Raw genomic sequence first — 21534 nt, 5'->3', positions numbered from 1 at the left:
ACATGATGATTAAGATGATAACATATTGGTATGCTGGTATACAACTTTGGGTTTATTTTCAACCAAAAAAAATTATTTGGAAGCTCATCGCTAATAATAAGCCTAGCTGTTCTCTAGAGTTTACTCATCTATTTTATATCTATGACAACTTGAGGGTTAAGTGTAAGAGAGGGCCAACTGCGCCCAAACTTCGCCCTCCTAAGTCAAAAATGGAGGCAGTCATTCTATTCTATTATATTTATCTTGTGTACCAAGTGCTTGTCACTAATCTCAACTGAGGAAATAATAGATGTTCCGCTGCTTTCTCTCTCTTTTTATCTTTTCCAAAAGCTACAAATTCTCCATTAATGGAATTCACTAATTATTTATCGGGTCAATCAGATGGTTTTATCAACAAAAAAAACAGAAAGCATATGACATATCACATTGTGATTAAATTTTTTATAATAATTTCTTCTGCTCCTCTATCATCTCAACAAGAAATAATAATAAATGTGGAAGTTGCCTAATTGACATTTCCTCAAATTTACTCTGAAATGATTGATACAGATATTTTCATAGTGATTATAAAATTATTTACTAATAAATTCATTAATCAGTCAATCATATCTCCATTGAAATTATTCATTTATCATCCAAAAAAATTTTTAGTTTGTGATAAATTTCAGCAGTATTCTCCCCAACAGCTGTTCCAGATCACAAATAAAAACATATAGCTCTGTTTGTAATTCAGTCTGTTCTACCAAGACCATTAATGAAAGTGAAAGTAGTTCTCAAAAAGCAAGATGCTGGATGGTATGTTATTCAATATCAATGATGGCTATTTGGAAGGAATTTGTCGTGGTTTTAAAGGCACAATTCTAAAGCAAAGTGATTATGCAACTCTGGTGCAGTGTGAAACTCTCGGCGACCTGAGGCTGCATCTGCAAGCAACCAGCTATCGGAGTCTGCTCTCGTCAACTGATGAAGGGGTAAAGTTTAGACATTTCTTTATTCTTCTAAGTTAGACTTGTATCTTAAATGATAAGAGACCTAGAACTGACTTAATAATAATAATTTTAGATTTATGAGATAACTCATAACATATAATGAGAAAATATCAAACTCAGTTTTAAGTTTATGATTCTATAGCTATTTTAAAGGCTAACGTGTACGTCCAGAGCCAAAATACCTGTCATCAAATTTTTGGTTTGGATCGATTTAGTTAGTATGTTATTTTGAGCACAAAATCACAAAAATTAATCGGCGGTCACTATTGTTTTTAAAATAAACTAAGTTCAAAGTAGCACAATTTCACATGCATTTAACCTATAGCATAGAGAAACAATAGCGTAAGTAGATATCCCATAGTATGGGGAGTTTATGTCGTAACTTTTACTGTTATCTCAAGCTGATTACTTTCGATTATTGTCGATTTTTACTGTTTTGTTGGGGTGAGAGTGAATGAACGGCACAATATGAGAGACTACCAGTGTCACACAGCTTCACGGGAAAGAACGATGTGGACTATCGGCTTGAGATAACAGTGAAAGTTACAACATAAATTCCCTATACCATGGGATATCTACTTACGCTATTGTTTCTCTATGCCTATAGGTAGTAGCCATAAGAAGCTAAGGTTAGGAAAAGCTTTAGGTTACAAAAGTTTTGGTTAGGAAAGCTTAGGTTATGAAAAGCTTTGGGTTAGGAAACTTAAATTAAGAATTTCATAATTTGATGATTTCGATAATCAAAATGGCTGCTAATTTAAGTTGAATGCATGTAAAATTGTGCTACTTTGAACTTAGTTTATTTTAAAAACAGTAGTGATTCCGTTTAATTTTTGTGATTTTGTGCTCAAAATAACATACAAAATCGATCCCAACCAAAAATTTGGTGACAGGTATTTTGGCACTGGACGTACACTTACACCATTTTAAATACGATAGTAAATGGCTTTTCGCAAGTGGTGTCACAATAATTATCTAATGCATATCATAAAATATAGAATTTCATATCAATGAAAGATGGAATAACCAATTTTACTTTTAAGATTTATTCTTAAAGACTCTGAGGAAGTTTAGCGAAAGTTATCTCAACTCTATTATTTTAACCATTTCATAGATACACAGATTCAATAATTGTTGCTAGTCAAAGTTGAAGTAGTCCTGGCCCACATAAACTTGATTCTTTTGTTGTAACTTGTTCTGCTCATAATATTTTTCAAGATAAGATTTGTATTATTTCTCTTTCAAAGAAAATCGCTTGTCAACTGTTCATTGCAATCATAACAAAATACTTGGAAGAATCAATAATAATTTAGGATCTGAACATAGTGGAGCGGAGAAGTAAACAGAGAAGGTAGCTGAGAGTGTTGAGAATAATGAATGTAACTAAGTGTTTCCGGTTCATTTCACCTTCCATCCTACATTCGCCGGTCCACTATGTTCTGACACATCATTTGAATACATGCATTACTTTTCAATACTCTCAGCTACCATCTCCGCTACCTGTGCCGTTCCTCAATATGTATTGACACATTTGAATACATGTGTTACTTTCAATATTCTCAGCTACCTTCACCGCTATCCTCCACTATGTTTTGACCCTTGGAGACCAGTTTATTTATTCAAAATATAGATCTCATCTGCATACTGTATGAATACTAATGCATAGAGAAGATTATCTCTTCTGGTTATTTATACAGATTTATTGGCTGAAAGATCTTCATTTCAGAGAGTTGTAGCATAGAGAAACAATAGCATAAGTAGTTATCCCATGGTATAGGGCGTTTATGTCGCAACTTTTACTGTTATCTCAAGCCAATAGTCCATTTAGTTCTTCCCCGTGAAGCTTTATGACGCTGGTAGTCTCTCATATTGTGCCGTTTATACACTCTTACCCGGTCAAAACAGTAAAAATCGACTTGAGATAACAGTAAAAGTTGCGACATAAACGCCCTATACCATGGGATATCTACTAACGCTATTGTTTCTCTATGGTTGTAGGCTACTTTCTCGCCATAATATCTTATTTTACTTATTAATGGTTATTTAGAACTAGTAAATTTATTAAAATGAATAATTGATTGAAAAATGGTGGAATAATGTTAATTTACGAGTTAATTTTATTGGCAGGGAGATCCTCGTTTCAAAGAGGTGATCTTTCTGCCCGTAGTTCCGTATTTTACTCATTACTGGTCATTTAGAGTCCAACGAATGAGTTTTTTGGATGAAAATTGATTGAATAATGGTGGAATAATATTAATTTGTAGCACGAGAAGAGCAATCTGACGGTAGCCAGCTTGGACTCCTGGTTATTCAGAGACCAGCAAGTTTATCAAAATAAATAATTGATTGAATAATCATGGATTATTATTTGCAAGTGGATTTTATTGAAAAAGGAATTCTCCTGTCAACGAGATGATCTTTCTAGCCGTAATATCCAAATTTTTCATTACTGGTCATTGAGAGACCAATGAGTTTATTGGGATGAAAATTGATTGAATAATGGTAGAATAATGTCAATTTGTAGCACGAGAAGAACGAGCTGACCGTAGCTAGCTTGGACGCTCAGCTGCGTGATAAGCTGGCGGCAGAATTCAGCTACATGCGTCGGCAGTCTGTGAAGCCCCTCTCAGAGTTCCTCGACTTTGTGCGCTATGCCTACATGATCGACAACACCATTCTGCTAATGACAGGCACTCTCCATCAGCGGCCTGTTGACGAGGTAACACCCATAAAATAGTATAAACTATAGAATATTGTATGATATTATATTGCATGATAGAATTGACCCTATAAAATATCCTTCCCATTAACACACGACCGGGAGAGAGAGACTGATGAAAGAGAGACCAATAAAAGAGAGACTAATAGAAGAGAGACAGATGAAAGAGAGCTGAAGTATCAATCCAGTCTAATTAGATTAAAAGTTGATTTGATTTGATTTGATCTTATTGGCTCGTGGAAGACCCCGGCTACAGTATTTGAAACAAGTTACCAAAGATGTAGGGATCCAGAACTACAACCAACTGAAAAGATCAGCTCCTCTGGACAGAAAACGATGAAAAACTGCCTACCAATCAAATGATTGAAGCTAAAGTAGAAGAAGAATTTATTGACACCATTTGCGTTAAACATAATAATTTACAGATTGACACATTATTATTATTATTATTATTATTATTATTATTATTAATTATTATTATTATTATTATTATTATTATTATTCTCTTTTTCACGCAGTTGCGGATAGCTTATGCGAAGAGGGGCAAAATTTATGCAACCTCTTGGCATTATTTTCTATTATTATTATTAATTGATATTATTATTTCTATTATTAATTATTATTATTATTATTATTATTATTATTATTATTTTTATTATTATTATTATTATTATTATTATTATTATTATTATTATTATCATTATTATTATTATTATTATTATTATTATATATTATTATTATTAGCGTATGGCTTTGAATAGTGGGGAGACCCAAGGGTAGTTCCACCTCGCCGTATATAGTTCAAAGTTCCCTAATGGGAAACCGGACACTAAGGTTACAGTGAGCACAATACTTTAAATTTACACTTTTCACTTCGGAATAAAGTTCATTTTGATGTTAAAAATTCCAAACATATACAAAACTGAAACAAATCACAAAACCACCAAGTCAAATCACAAAACCACCAAGTCAAATTTAGAAAATATTGAATTTATACAATAGATTGACACATTCACCTCCATTTCTGATGGATTTTATCTTATCCGGATCTCATCTTAGTGAGCCATTATGGGAAAAAGGTGTCTCCTACCCATAAGGCTGAGTATCTCTCATTGGCAATAGTAAGAAAAGTTACATTTATCGAATTAATCTTGAAGAAGCTGCTTGAGGAGGTAACTTATCATGTGAATATACACGGTGTCCCACGAAGAGGTTTACACGTTTAATTTTATATTACGTGCCCATTCATGCACCGACTTTTTTTTTTAATTTCACCCAGTTTACAAAGTAGGTTCTTAATATATTCTGGGAAAATTTCAGCTTCCTAACCTTCGTAGAAACAAAATCACGGCATATTGAATACTTTAATGGATTGGTAATATTTTAAATATGCCGCCATTTTGTTTCTACAAAGGTTAGGGAGCTGAAATTTTCCCAGTATTTTTTTAGAACCTACTTTGTAAACTGTGTGAAATTAAAAAAGTTCGGTGCATGAATGGGCACGTAATATAAAATTAAACGTGTAACCTCTTCGTGGGACACGGTGTATGTAAACCTATAGTGAGGTCCACATTATAATGGCAGTAGAGAAAGATAGGAGAAAAACGTTGCCGATCCTCTGTCTTGTCAATGCCTTCCACAGACGGTAGGTGATACAGGTTTATTGATGTAATATTAAATGCTCATTCTCATTTAAAATAATCAATTATGTTTTATGAAGCAATGAATTATATTTTTCGATAACTTCATAATGAATTTTCATAATTAAGATGAAATATTTTGCCAATGAATTATTATTTCAACATTGTTGGAAGACGATCTTGCAACATAGCAAAGCGAGAAAGAGATAGCGCTATCCGCTTTGTTGAATGATAGACAAGGATAGGATATTGCTAATCAAACACTGTCAATATAACGTGGACCTCACTATATAGTATCAATGACTTCAGGAATGAATAAATTCACCTGAAATTTTGCAGGCCGAGGGAAAAAAGTGTCCAAGATGGCGATATATATATATGATATATTATATCACTTCTCAACAGAATAACATGGGAATACAATTTAGAATATTAAGTGTTGTGAAATCAACTACTCAATTAGACCATAGAGACGACTTCCCACTAATCAGAATCAATGTATAATCTATATCAACAAAATAGTAACGGTTTTTTGTTATTTTAAGGTTCTATTCATACTCTTTCGTCCAGGATAAGTGGGAATAGTTCCAACACCAATAAACGAAAAGGCGATTTTAGTGCATAAAACATAATAGCCTACGATGGGCTCAACCACTGGAAAAATACTATACAAAAACAAGTAGTAAAGGAAAATTTAATATATTATTCAATGTAGCGGCTGGCTGGCCGCTACGTCTTCTTTAAAAATGAGTGCCGCTATCCAGAGATTGTCAGTTTGGTGTGAGGCTAAGCATTCCTGAACGTTGTGTCTTAGGCTATTAGGAGCTACTGGGTTCGATTCCCGGGCTGGCAAATACTTTTTGGATATTAGCTCTCATCGAATTTTCATCTAGCTGTTAAAACCCTATTGTAGCAGAAGTCTTTTGAGTTGATTTACAGCATTTAATTTGGATATTCGTTTTATAATAATTATATATTATTCAATCTTATTTGATAAAAAAAAAAATGTTTTGAGTACAGGTGGCAGCCCGTTGTCACCCGCTCGGCCGCTTCCAGCAAATGGAGGCAGTACACGTGGCGTTGACTCCTCGCGAGCTCTACAACGCGGTGATTGTGGACACGCCCCTCGCACCCTTCTTCCTCGACTGCATCACAGAGCACAGTCTCAACGAGGTCAACGTCGAACTCATACGTAACATGCTCTACAAGTACGTGACAAAAAATATGCATCTTGTTGTTGTTTTGGTACGAATTTTGGTAAAACAAGTGTTTCATTAACCTTCCGGTAGTCGCGCCCTACTCAATCACACGAGCAGTCGCGTGTTGTATTTTGTACAACATCCAATTTTCCAAGTGTTATGTACTCTGTTTATTGTCAAAACATATTAATTAATTGTATAATTACTTTTTCCATCTTCTTGGATTATTCTACGCCTATGAATTTTGGATGATTACCATTTCATAGCCCAATAAGGTACATCAAGCAAAGCCATCAATTCTGTGTTATTGGTTCGTTTACAGTCCCCGTATACAGTCTTTCCCTATCTTATGCACAGTGCGACTTATGCACTGTCGCGACTAAATGGCACCTAAAGAGTCTAAAGACTGAACCATAGCTCGGTTGATACTGCAACTCAGTGGAGTGATAGGGGAAAGTTTTGGAATGCATAGGTGACTCATTCACTGACACCACCCCATTCAATAGTTTTGTGCAGCAATAAAACTGACACTGTTGTACTTTTTACAACAGCGCGACTGCCGGAAGGTTAAGGACTCAACCCGAAGTTTAACAGAAAAGATAGATAGATGAATAGATAGATAGGCTGCCTTTATTTTAACTAGATAGCGAAGTTAGGATTAGAACAGTTTAATACAATGGTAAATGTTGGGTCCACAAACTTATATGTTGCCCAAAGTGTAAGTTGGCAAAAGGCCAAATGAAATTCTTAGTTAAACTATCTTCAGTGAATTATTATTACTAGTGCTGTTTTATCTATCGCTTTGTTACGTTGTGTCAGGAACGATTTTTGACAAGGATGATCGCGTTTTTAGTTTACAGACTTATGTTATATTGTTTGTGAATCTTAAGAATTATGGGAGAGATAATGTGGCATGTGGACAATGTTGCAACATCCGTTAGTAGCAAATAACCAATTAGAAACTAGTTCAAGACTTGAGACACGCTTTGTGACACCTTTGTACTGTGTTTACCCCCTCCTGTTTGGTTAACTACTCAAAAATTATCTAATGCAGAGTATTCTGCCAATAGGTAACATCACTTCCTGGATGTATACACATTAATTTTGAGTTGCAACGTGCAATCAATAATATTTCGCATTGCAGCATGAAATTTTCTACTCACACAAATATATATTCACAACTCACGAGCCATCAAATCATATTTCTATCTTCATAAACGCTTATGATGCAGTAACCATAAAGCTTTGTTCTTCATTTCCCAAATGTATTGAGAACACTCAAGAAATCCTAAAAGTAACTCGACAACCCTTCTATTCAAACTCATGACCCAGGAGTTGCTGTTATCTATCGGCTGAGGTTGGAATCACATACATTACAACTGTTGACCAATCAGGAGAGAGTTGGTAGAGTTGCTGCCGTCTATTGGTGGAATTATAACAAGCTCTTGCCCAATCTGGAGAGAGAGATTCAAGTGTGAATTAGTTATCCAATAAGTGCTGCAACCTATCGGCAGGATTCTGAAATGGAGGCTTCTCAAACTGTTCAGTAGAGACATAGAATAAAACAATCTTCCAATGAATTTCTCCCTAGAAACAAAGATATAAATGCTCAGGTGTTATGTGTTTACGGTCCTATTATATGATGAGTCCTGGACTGTGAATGAAGCCATTAGTAAAAGACTTTTTCCATTCGAGATGTGGGCATACAGAAGGATTCTGAGGCTACCGTGGACTGATCACGTAACACACATTGAGGTTCTAAGGAGAATGGGAAAAGACATTGGAATAATCACCACCATCAAATGCAAAAAGATCCAGTATCTGAGACATGTGATGAGAAACGACGTAAGATATTCTTTATTACAGGTGATTCTCCAAGGAAAGATTTTTGAAAAGAGGGGCCCAGGTAGAAGAAGAATTTCTTGGCTAAACAACATCCGATCCTTGTGTAGAAAAAGCTCCATAGAAATATTTCGTATTGCCGTGGATAAAGTGGAAATCGCCATGTTGATCGCCCACGTTCGTAGCGGACAGGCACTATAAGAAGAAGAATGTATAAGTTTTGTCTGGTAGAGAGTAGTCATCCATAAAGTACTTCAGGCTCTATACTTTTTGATGATTAAATCTACTTTATCTCCTTGAAACCTTGATTTATGATCTTGGAATGCATTCGTCATTATCAAGTGACCAACTATTCTATTTTCAGAAACGAATCAACTAGTGGTACAATTGTGAATTGGCTGATCAAACATTAAATTATGCCTAATAATTTGATAATTTTAGAATCGATACAGATATCGAGAAAGGATAAAAGAGAATTGCTATTTTTACTTGGAACTATTTTTAATGAACAAGGATAGATGATTAACAAATTTCTGGTTTGTCTCATCAAAATTGAACTGTCATAATCTGAGTGGTTACATTATTCACTCATAATAGCGGATTTAAGTATACTCCTATAACTAGGTCCTGGAAGTGCTAAACTGTGCTGTTTCTGCTAATAGCATTTATCACAATAACACATTGCAGTTAATAGCGGAGTGTTACACCTACTCAACGGTTAGTGCCTTTCATAGTCCCAGGTTGAATCAATAGCATTGTCTCTCCAATATGACACCAATAATGATTTCAATCATTAAACTGACTCTCCATTCTTGTTATTTCTAATACACCAACAGCTTTACAATTGATATCATTCTATGGAATTATGAGCATCTCAAATGGGATACTAGATCCAAATGGTCTAATAATTAGTGATATCGTGTAACCTGGTTGACTCAGGTCTGGTGTCACAGTTTTCAGGTCGCACATAGTCAATTCCAGGGTCTCTGACATGACCTCACGACTGTTTTGTGTGGCCAAATTCGAATCTACACGGAGTTGATTTTTCTACTAAAGATGATAATGTGATTCTTTGTATGTTGAATGGAGTTTCATTGAAAAGTATTTTCGTTCATGGTTTTTTAACTCATATTACAATCCATGGTGAACATATAATAGGTGGCGTTACATTGTGAGTAGATAAATCAATAGGAAATATTGTGAGTGGTGAAATATTTGAAAAAAATAAGGAAAATATAACTTTTCAATGAATGATTGAATTGATCTAAACTGAACTTCATCTATTATAATTTATGAAAATGAATAAGGAAAAGAATTATCCTTCTTGAGGGCCCGTATTTGGAGAGATTTGTCATGTTGATTGATAAAAAAAAGATAAGAAAGAAATTGAAAGAATTATTTCTGTATAAACGGAGATACATCAACTGTCCATTTAAACCCAGAATGAATCGCATTATAATAATCACGACCTTCATAATAATCGAAGATTAGCGTTTAACGTAGATTGTGTTTATGGCCATAAGGCGGGGTTCACACTGGGGTGATTTTTCCCAGGCAATTTCTACCTGGCGATATCAACGCACAGACAAATACTTGAAATGTGAATGAAGGTGATAGTAATAAATTACATTGGTCTACGATGTCAATACGGAGACAATTTTTCTTTACAGGGCATATTTGGAGAGTTTCAACCATAAAAATTGTATTATTTTATGATGTCAATAAGAAGACAATTCTCTTTCTCAGGGCGTATTTGGAGAGTTTCGACCATAGTAATGGTATTATTTTATGATGTCAATACAAAGACAATTTTTCTTTTTCAGGGAATATTTGGAGAGTTTTAACCATGTAAGTGGTATTATTTTATGATGTCAATACGAAGACAATCTATCTTTTTCAGGGCATATTTGGAGAGTTTCAAACATTAAAATTTTATGATGCCAATAAGAAGACAATTTATCTTTTTCAGGGCGTATTTGGAGAGCTTCGACAAGTTCTGCAAGAATCTGGGTGGCATCACAGCTGAGACGATGTCTGAGATACTAGCGTTCGAGTGTGACAGACGTGCCTTCATGATCACCATCAACTCGTTCCGCACCGAACTGACCAAGAGTGAGCGCGCCAGTCTGTTCCCACGCTGCGGCCTGCTGCATCCCACCGGACTGGCTGCTCTGGCTGCGGCTGACAACTATGAACAGGTGAGTTTCTTCAGAAGTTTGAGATTTGTCATGCTGATTGATAACAGATAAGAAATGAATTAGAAGTATTCTCAAACATTGAGGATGTTGATTTTTGTACAACATTGAAATATAATAAAAGATTAAAGATGAGTCATGTTGATTGATGAGAGTTTGAAGTCTGTATAAGCAAACATTCTTCTTCTTCTTCTTCTTCTTTTTCTCATATATATGCCGACTCCGCGACAAAGATTGGCAATCATCAATGCAATCTGAATCATACTAACTGAAGCTAGGAGCAGGTATGTTCAATCAATATGTTGAACCACTCACTCAGATTTTTCAAACAGGACGTTTTTCTTCTTCTAGACCAGTATCTTCCTTCAATCTCGCCCTCCATAATCAACTACAGGAATCTGCACTTTTCATTTCGCATCACATGTCCAAACATTGGAATAGATCATTTTAAAAATTTTTGTTATCATGGCGAGTCTGCTGCTTAATCCGCCATTTTGTGACACCATTGAGTTGGAGGAGACTGTCTAGCTGGGCCAATGGCAGGCGTTCATGCCCTTGACCAATAGCAGTACTTGCCCACTAGTATAAATTCTGCTGCTCTTGTATTTAGTTTATCAGAAATTGACAATGGTGTAATAACCGAAACCGGTCTTCCAAAGTATCAATAACTCTGTGGTTTTATGACAATTTCTTAGTCTTTTTCATTTAATATGAATAATAACCACAATATCAACTTCTCAAATACACAAAAATTAATAGATCATTTTCATCACAATTCATATAAGATCAAATATTGACGACTGAATTACTGATGCCGGTAGATTAGTTGATTTGAATCCTGCCAAGCGCTTAGATTTTGAGATCATACATACAAGCTTAATCTATGATAATATGAGATTGCTCAGTCAAGTTACTCGTTATATTACACTTTTTTTAGTCATTTTACATATTTGAGTACTAAGTAGAAGTAGTTTCGTTATTAGTTCGGATATTAATCTTTTTATATTCTAAATTAATAATTGTTTCAAGTGTTTGTGTTTTGTTTCAATGAGGAACTTAGTGAAGAATTGGAAAGTCGCACGTAACCTTTACTTGGACAATTTATTTTATGAAATTGTGATGAAAAGAAGTTTTGGACTGTAGTCTGTTTCTTTCTCCCCAAGTTGATTGTGAATGATAAGTAAATAAATATTTCTCCATTTCTCTGTTAATACAGTAGACTGTATTTTTTCATTCAGTTATTTTTTATAGTTTTCTCTGTATTTTCATTTAAATTTTGTAATTAGTTTGCTAATTTTTGTCAAATTTTCAATTATTAATTTGTAATCTGTTTACAGGTCCAGATGGTGGCCGCAAACTATTCAGCGTACCACCCGCTGTTCTTCAACGCCGGGGAGGGGCCGGGGGAGCGAACCCTGGAGGATCGCTTCTTCGAGAAGGAAGCGCGAATGAACAGTGCAGCCTTTCTGAGACAATTTCACTACGGTGTCTTCTACTCTTATCTGAAGCTGAGAGAGCAGGAGTGTCGTAACATTGTCTGGATTGCCGAGTGCATATCACAAAACCAGAGAGCTTTCATTGAGAATTATATTAGAGTTGGAGCGCTTTAGTCGAAAATTTGTACAGTAAAGACTTTTTTCTGAATCATCATAATGTTGATGACACTATAGGACTATAACTCTCAACTTATACTACTCTTACTTTGATGATATAACTACTTGAATACGTTTTGATGATATTATGTGTTTATATCCTGCTCAATCACCTAATGTTGATGACACTATATCCTGATTCTCAACTCATGTTGAGAAAAATGATATCCAATTATTAAGAATGTAAAACTCCTATGTTGATCATATTATAACTACTTGAATACTTCTTGATGATATTATGTGTTTATATCCTACTCAATCACCTAATGTTGATGACACTATATCCTGATTCTCAACTCATGTTGAGAAAAATGATGTCCAACTATTAAGAATGTGAAACTCCCATTTTGATTATATTATAACTACTTGAATATTTTTGATGATATCATGTGTTTATTTATATCCTACTCAATCACCTATCATTGATGACACTATATCCTGATTCTCAACTTATGTTGAGAATAATGATATTCAATTAAGAATGTTAAACTCCAATGTTGATGATATTGAAACCTACTTGAATACTTTTGATGATATATTATAACCTACTCAATGAACTAACAGAATTGCACCATTTATGATAATAATTCAACTTGAATGAAAGTCCTTGAAATAGAAATTGATTCAGCCAGTTTTTCGTTGGAACTGTTATTGCCATCATAATATAGCAGTTATTATCGAAAATAACGGGAGAATAACTATTTTTTGATAGACAATTATTATTAATCTCCAGTGAAACCGAGAGAGTGTTGTGGAGAATGGGAATAGATATAATTTTCTATTAAAGTGGTATAACATCCATCATTGAACCTATGATTACGATTAGAGATAAGCCTTTTTGAGTAATACGCGATGATGGATTGATATGCACAAATTACGTTGAAGACAATATTGTACAGTGAAGTTTCAAATCGTACTTTCAAGACATTTTCCATCCTTTATGGAGAAATTTACCTTCTGCTCATGAATTATCACAATATTAATAACATCTATCATTTCTCATTTCGAAACATGACCTCTATAAAGCGATTCACCTCAAACTGTTTGATCTATCATTTCTCATTTCGAAACATGACTTCTATAGAGCGATTCACCTCAAACTGTTCGATCTATCATTCTCATTTCGAAACATGACTTCTATAAAGCGATTCACCTCAAACTGTTCGATCTATCATTTCTCATTTCGAAACATGACCTCTATAAAGCGATTCACCTCAAACTGTTCGATCTATCATTTCTCATTTCGAAACATGACTTCTATAAAGCGATTCACCTCAAACTGTTCGATCTATCATTTCTCATTTCGAAACATGACTTCTATAAAGCGATTCACCTCAAACTGTTCGATCTATCATTTCTCATTTTGAAACATGACCTCTATAAAGCGATTCACCTCAAACTGTTTGATCTATAACTTCTCATTTCGAAACATGACCTCTATAAAGCGATTCACCTCAAACTGTTCGATCTATCATTTCTCATTTCGAAACATGACTTCTATAAAGTTATTCACCATTGGTGGAATTGGAAGTGGTTGCGCTATTTATGATGAATTCTAAATGTTTCAAATGAATCTAGTCATAGTTTTGATATCATAGAGGAAAGATTGAATCAGCTTTGTATGCTAGCTATGATACTTATGCTATTTTTCTCTATAGTTTTGATTAGAAATCGTTTTCGGATGTATCCTGTGTTATCTTTCAGAAAATAGTATCTTTGTAAATAGTTGAATGATTGATCAAAATGGATGTTTAAAAATACTGTTTCGGACATCTTCAGGACTTTTATTACATTATTTTGATTATAGCTTACCAATATATAACGTAATAAAATTCTCCATTCTACATGATCATAGCATTCTCCTAGTGCTGCAAGAAGCTTTTGAGATATCAAAGAGAAACCTGTATTGTGAGATTTCAACATAAATAAATAAGTTGGATGGATGCTTTTTGTCCATCGGGGCGTTACAAAGGCTGCAGGACGGTTGTGTATCGAGCGGCCGCGCACCCATGTGCGTGCGTGTGCGTTGAAAATAAAAATTCGCAAACCGGAAGCCGATTTTCGCTCTTTGTTGCACAAACAAAACGCGATTTCGGGTATTTCTATTGTTGTTCATCCAAGTATTCTTCGGATTAGTCCACTACAGCCTGCTGCTGTGTAATCCGAGAGAAAATCCTCGTTTTCTCTTTCATTATTCTGCTGCTTACTTCCAGATAAAGCCCTGCTTTCCCGTTTGAACATTGTGGTGTGTGGTACCCTATTGTTACTGATAAAACAAAAAAATCATAATTATTTGTCACAAATTTATTTGAAAACTCGGTATTCTATTTTAGTCATCAGGATATTTGATAAATTTGCAACAGACTCTGGAGATACTGGATTACCATCATTATGAATTTGAGAGGAGCTGACCAAAGATTTTGGTCATTATTGTCAGAAATTCATTTAAAGTTACGGTATTCTATTTCAGTCATTAGAAACTTTGATAAATTTGCGCCAGACTCTGGAGTTACTGGATTACCATCATTGTAAATTTGAGAGGATTCACCTCGAACTGTTCGATCTATCTTTCTCATTTCGAAACGTGACTTCTATAAAGTTATTCACCATTGGTGGAATTGGAAGTGTTGCGCTATTCATGAAGGATTCTGAATTTTCTCAAATGAATCTAGTCATAGTTTTGATATCATAGAGAAATGATTGAATCGGCTTTGTATGCTAGCTATGATACTTATGCTATTTTTCTCTATGGTTTTGATTAGAAATCGTTTTCGGATGTATCCTGTGTTATCTTTCAGAAAATTGTATCTTTGTAAATAGTTGAATGATTGATCAAAATGGATGTTCAAAAATACTGTTCCGGACATCTTTCAGGACTTTTATTACATTATTTTGTTTATAGCTTACCAATATATAACGTAATAAAATTCTCCATTCTACATGATCATAGATAGCATTCTCCTAGTGCTGCAAGAAGCTTTTGAGATATCAAAGAGAAACCTGTATTGTGAGATTTCAACATAAATAAATGAGTTGGATGGATGCTTTTTGTCCATCGGGGCGTTACAAAGGCTGCAGGACGGTTGTGTATCGAGCGGCCGCGCACCCATGTGCGTGCGTGTGCGTTGAAAATAAAAATTCGCAAACCGGAAGCCGATTTTCGCTCTTTGTTGCACAAACAAAACGCGATTTCGGGTATTTCTATTGTTGTTCATCCAAGTATTCTTCGGATTAGTCCACTACAGCCTGCTGCTGTGTAATCCGAGAGAAAATCCTCGTTTTCTCTTTCATTATTCTGCTGCTTACTTCCAGATAAAGCCCTGCTTTCCCGTTTGAACATTGTGGTGTGTAGTGGTACCCTATTGTTACTGATAGAACAAAAAAATCATAATTATTTGTCACAAATTTATTTGAAAACTCGGTATTCTATTCTAGTCATCAGGATATTTGATAAATTTGCAACAGACTCTGGAGATACTGGATTACCATCATTATGAATTTGAGAGGAACTGACCAAAGATTTTGGTCATTATTGTCAGAAATTCATTTAAAGTTACGGTATTCTATTTTAGTCATTAGAAACTTTGATAAATTTGCGCCAGACTCTGGAGTTACTGGATTACCATCATTATAAATTTGAGAGGATCTGACCAAAGATTTTGAGTCTCTTTGTCAGTGACTTTGCTAAGACACTGCCCGGTTGCATAGAAACCTGCTAAATTTTAATCATGATTGAATGTCACGATAACCAATCATAGACGGCTTTGTAGGAATGATGTCTTCTCTGACTGGTTCTCGTGGTAATTAATCACTGTTAACATTTAACAGGCTTTTATGCAATCGGGCATATGTGTATTAAATACACATAATTAGGAATAATTAGAATAATAATATAATTAGGAATTCTATATGAATTTAAGAGGGATCTTAATGAGTCGTTATATAGCAATTACTTATGAAGTGATAATAATAATAATATATATTTATGAAGTGATAGCAAGCCTTTATAGGCATACCAGTTAAGTAGTTAAGAAGAGATTGTGCTTCGACCAGAACAAAACAGTTCCATTCAGTTGGATTTGTCAAACATTCCAATTAAGTTCATTTCAATTATAGAAATTCAATTCAATTCAATTTATTTGCCATACATACAAGATTTATACAATTACAAAATCACATAATAATTGGGTACATCATACAGAAATTCAGAATATACTCTATTCTAGAAATAATGAAAATAAATTAGATATAACATAACTGAAATCCCATCACATAAATGAGCCATCACCATCACATTCAGAGAAACAATTGAGCTATTCAAATTGAACTTAACCAATTCAAGTATTCAAAACCACTATGGATGTTTACATTAGATGAAGTTATATGATTGGTACTTTGGTTGACCAGTCAAGTATCAGTCTTGAGGTATGCCATTGGCCGAGACGAGTCATGTCTTCAGTGGGCGAAGCATTGAAGCGACAGCCAATATTTTGAAAAAAAACTTCAATAACTAACTAAAAGTCTAGACATATCTTCAGTGGGCGAAGCATTCAAACCATAGCCAATATTGTGAATAATAAAACTTAACCAACTGAATAACTAACATAACCAACTAAAAATGAAGAGCGAATGAGAAACTGTTCAATGAAAAATACAACATTCTATACACTTCAAAAATAGAAGAAAACCTGCAACATTGGAAAAGTCAAGGACGAACATTACAGTTCAATAGAATATCCTCTCCTGATCTCACCGGTATTTTATTGAACGTACTAATGCCTAGAGCTGCACAACTGAAAACTTTTGATCATAGAACTCTACCTATCATAGGTCGAGAACAATCAGTTTCGGATTAATGTTAATGCCTTGAGCCCAAATCCTAAGCCACTGCATATACTGCTGCAAGGGAATTATTAAAGTTACCAACAAATACACGGACGTGCGAGAGCAAAACTTTTCTAGTCAAAGTTTCTCTTACAACGACACAAAACTAGCTTTGTAACTTTTTTGTGACTTAGATTGGACACTGCTATGAGTCCCTGAAGCTTTGTGTCACAGAGATAGAATATTATTTTCAATTCGGAGGTAGTAGCATCATAGCTCATCTTTTTTTATTATTTATAACTTCTCTTTATCAGGTGCACACGTATGTTTATGTGGAAGAAAATCATATCCTCAGAAGAGAAATAATCTTAATTTGGGAGAATACTAAAAAAAATTTTGAGAACACATAATAATAATAATATCGAGTGACCTGGCTGGCTCAGGTCTGGTGTCAGAGTTTTCAGGTCGCAACTGATCAATTTCAGGGCCTCTGACATGACCTAACGACTGCTTTTTAGGCAGCCGGGACCGACGGCTTAACGTGTCCATCCGAAACACGGGAGTGGCCCGAGATAAATATCTTGCCCGGGCCGGGATTTGAACCCGGGCCTCTGAATCATAAAGCCAGCATCTGTTCTTTTTTGAGAACACAAAAAAGTGTCTTGTAAATGATAATACTGTATGAATGACTGGATCCTTCATCAGCTAGTACTTGAATATGAGCTGCAGCGTAAATTTCAATCGATTATTGCTGAGAAATTCATTTTCATATCCTTATTTTGAAAAGAAGACATCAATAATCAATACTTATTTATTTATTCACAATCGTTACATAGTACATCAAATTTTGAGTATTCAATAAACATAATCAATCTCTATATATCATCAGAGAATTAATGACTGAGTCAAATTTCTCTGACGTTTTCACAAGAATTAATAACTCCTCATTACTTCTCATCAGATAACTGAACAATTCAACAAGAAAATGTTAATCCTTGAATTCATATAACTCTCAAATTGATCAATCAGATATCATCTTAACATTAATAAACCTATACTTAACTTTTTCCAGTCTTTGGAACGCAATAACGATACGATTTGAAACTTGAAATACAGTATAAACTATATTACTACTGTCTAAAGTATATTAAATTCGATGATAACTTATTATTTGGAAAAATGAACCCGGAATTAAAATTTCTTACATAGAAAAAATTTCATTAGATTTTTTTTTTAAAGATAATTATATTCTAGGTTGAAACTGAGTTATGATGAGCTCTTGAATAAGGCAATTTCTTCGCTTTGGGACACTCTTTGAATAAAACTGAACTAATGAGAGAGAAACTTCTGAAAATTTGAGAGTATTTTCGGTATGGTAATTTTGATTTTCTTCAAGTATTAAGTACCTCAAATCAACCACATTGAGAGTGAAGAGTATTCCCTGGTTTCTTATGATTTTCTTGAATGATTCGAAGAAGAACTACCTTCTAGGAATCGCATTGTTATTGATGCAAACAATTCAGGATTGTTCAGTTGTATTTCATATCAGTCAAGTTGGGTGAAGTTGGATGAAGTTGGATGAAAACAGAAGAGTGAGAAGAAGTCTGATTGGAGCTTGAACTTGTTGAACGAGCCCTCCACCTATTATGCTAACGATCAGACTGATGCTCCCAATTCCATCAGTAGCTACAGGAAACAAGAAAGTCTCTGATCCGTTTCATTAGAAAGTTTGCTACAGTTCCAGTTCGGATCGACTGTGAAACTTTTGCTATCCCGAATCTGTCGGAGAGACGTAACACGGGCGTAACAGGCGCAAAACAGAACGACTCGGGTAAGCGGCTGGAAAATGCAGCTGACAAACAGCAAACGCCATATCTCATCTCCAACTGTTGTTTTTACTTGGGGCAGTTGATGCAGAAGAAACTCAATGCTATTATTATAAGACGTTGTTCTTTTGAATGGAACGTTTGAGACAAGTCTGATTTGCTAGTTCGATTCTGTTCATTTGTAATGCATCACTTACTTGGAAGTGATAGTTTCGTTTTCTTGGACTTTAACTTTGCTCTAAGAGGTATTGTTAGAAATGTTTGGGAGTCTGTCATGAGAAACTTTAGAAAATATCATAGGAATTTATATTCAGAATAATGAAATGAGTAATTGTATAATGCACTACTTAGTAACTACGATATTGTTCTGAGAAAGTAAGTATTGTGATTACAGATATGCAAACCGAAGACAGCTATTAGAAAGTATAAAAAAGTACTGGGATGATAGAAAAGCCAGGCATAAGCATAAAAATTATTGATGTGTATCAATATTATCATAGAAAACAAAATAAAAAATCTGGTATGGCGCACTCACAAAACTTTCCTTGCCGTTATGAAAAATAATCACCTAACGACGCTAGTGATGACGCTAGTGATGACGCTAGTGTTCACACACATCTCAAGTCTACTATTCAAAGATCTGAGCCAGCTGGTGACAGAATAATAACGCTGGAGAAACACTAAGTCTGCTATCTCTTCATAGTGAATGATTTAATAGAATCAACAGTTGCCAACAGTTTGCAATCGAATAATCACATATTCTCGAATTTCGAGCTTATTTTCCATTTTAGGTGAAAATGTTACTGAACATTTTAATAGTAGAGATTTTCATGCTCAATCTTTTTCACTTAATTTTTTTTGTTTAAATTGTATCTGGAGCGTGATAATTGGAAATCTAGAATCAAACTTTGCATAGATGGGACAGAGCTCCTGAAATTTTTACTGATATGATCATTGATAGAGCTTATCAATGACTAGTTTAGGTTTGAATTCGATCGAAATCGTTGGGGCTGTATTCTAGAAAATCACGAAAACCCCTGTTTTTGAGAACATTTTCGCCATTTTAGCCGCCATCTTGAATTGCATTTGATCGAGATTGTTCGTGTCGGATCCTTATTGTAAGGGCCTTATGTTCCAAATTTCAAGTCATTCCGTTAATTGGGAGATGAGATATCGTGTACACAGACGCGACCTTGAAACGTATAGAAATTTAAAATTTTTGGGTACCTTAAATTTTTCGGAAAGCAATACTTTCCCCACCTATGGTAATAGGGCAAGTAAAGTAATAAGATTTTACTGGGAAAAGGTGCCCTTCATAAGCGTCAGCACCACGTAGAACCATAGTCTGATTAGGCAAATTAACAAAACATAGTGACTGAAAGATGGAGACTTCATGAAAATATACTCAACAATGGAGAACTCAAAGATCATAATAAACTATTTCCAGGGATACTTATAAACAATAATTTCCATGTTTTCATCTGTAATGCATTCAGAATAATTATTGTTTTATTCAAATAGCATTCAAAAGTATTTGGAATGATTTTATCTCCATCTGTGTAGAGCTCTATGAAGTCAAATTTCAGAACTTCAGAAATGAATTATTTGATCCTCTTTGCTAATTTGGAGAGATCCCTATCAGTCAATCATCATAGAATGTGAGCTTTGAGAATATGTTGGATCCAAATCGATTGTCGAATCTCACTTTATTAAGAAATCTAAACATTACAACCAAATAAACTCTCAATTTTTTATAGTTTATCCTTGTACAGCCATTCATACCAACAATAGAATAAACATCACGTAGAAAATATTGAGAAGGGAAACGAATGAAAGTGCAAAAGAAACTCTACTCACCAACGATTGGATAAATCCTTTTCTTCCACCACCTGCTCCTCCTACACCTCCTCAACAAACTCATCGCCCTCCTACTCCTCTTCCTCACCCTCCTACTCCTCCCCCTTACTTCATGACAATGGAAAAGCAGCAGCTCAGTTCAGTTTGGACAACTGGGTCGTATGACCACTGGTCTTGAAAAATACGTACTTACCTTTCATTCCAGACTCCATTTATTCTTATCGAATGGAAACAGCTTTTTCCAGTAATAAGGCTACTACAATTTTGGTCCATTGAACGGATGTTTTCAGGGATCGATACAAGTGACTGTATAAATAACGTATCTTGAAAAGTCAAGTCATACTTTACTTTTATTATTTGGTCTCACAATGGTGACATTGGAAAGGATACGTTTCTGGGTTCGATGTCAAGCGATACATTCGTTACCTTCAATCTGTTCTGAAAAGACTAGCTTCTCAAATTAAATTATCAAATCAAATTTTACTGTTTCTATGTATTTGATATGATCATTTTTCATTCTCAAGTTATTGATTTATTCATGCTTTGATAGATATTGTGAAAAATTTAGTGTTTTACAATATTATTTATACTTGACTACGCGTATCTCATCAATGACAGAAGTTGAGAGAGATTTGCCTGCTATTCTCGTTGCACGAGTGACCACTTGAGGAAAGTATTCTGCTGAATAAAATTTATGAGTTTTAAAATCGCTTCCCGGTGGTTTGGAGCACATTCAGAGCTACAGGTTCACTCATCTCCCAAGAACATTCTTCTCATAATTCACTCAAAAG

The 21534-nt window shown here is 34.6% G+C and overlaps 1 protein-coding gene across 1 annotated transcript; it reads left to right on the top strand.

Annotated features, from left to right (window-relative positions):
• The first annotated feature begins 429 nt into the window (after positions 1 to 429).
• Positions 430 to 12611, top strand: LOC111059338 (V-type proton ATPase subunit d). The gene is made up of 5 exons (XM_039419530.1): positions 430 to 971; positions 3514 to 3708; positions 6369 to 6556; positions 10359 to 10587; positions 11922 to 12611. The coding sequence occupies exons 1-5, from the start codon at positions 786 to 788 to the stop codon at positions 12192 to 12194; spliced, it is 1071 nt and encodes a 356-aa protein (XP_039275464.1). The 5' UTR covers positions 430 to 785; the 3' UTR covers positions 12195 to 12611.
• Positions 12612 to 21534: the final 8923 nt, after the last annotated feature.

Source organism: Nilaparvata lugens, chromosome 1 (genome assembly GCF_014356525.2).
Source record: "Nilaparvata lugens isolate BPH chromosome 1, ASM1435652v1, whole genome shotgun sequence".
NCBI lineage: Eukaryota > Metazoa > Arthropoda > Insecta > Hemiptera > Delphacidae > Nilaparvata > Nilaparvata lugens.
This window is presented reverse-complemented; position numbering and strand designations above follow the sequence as displayed.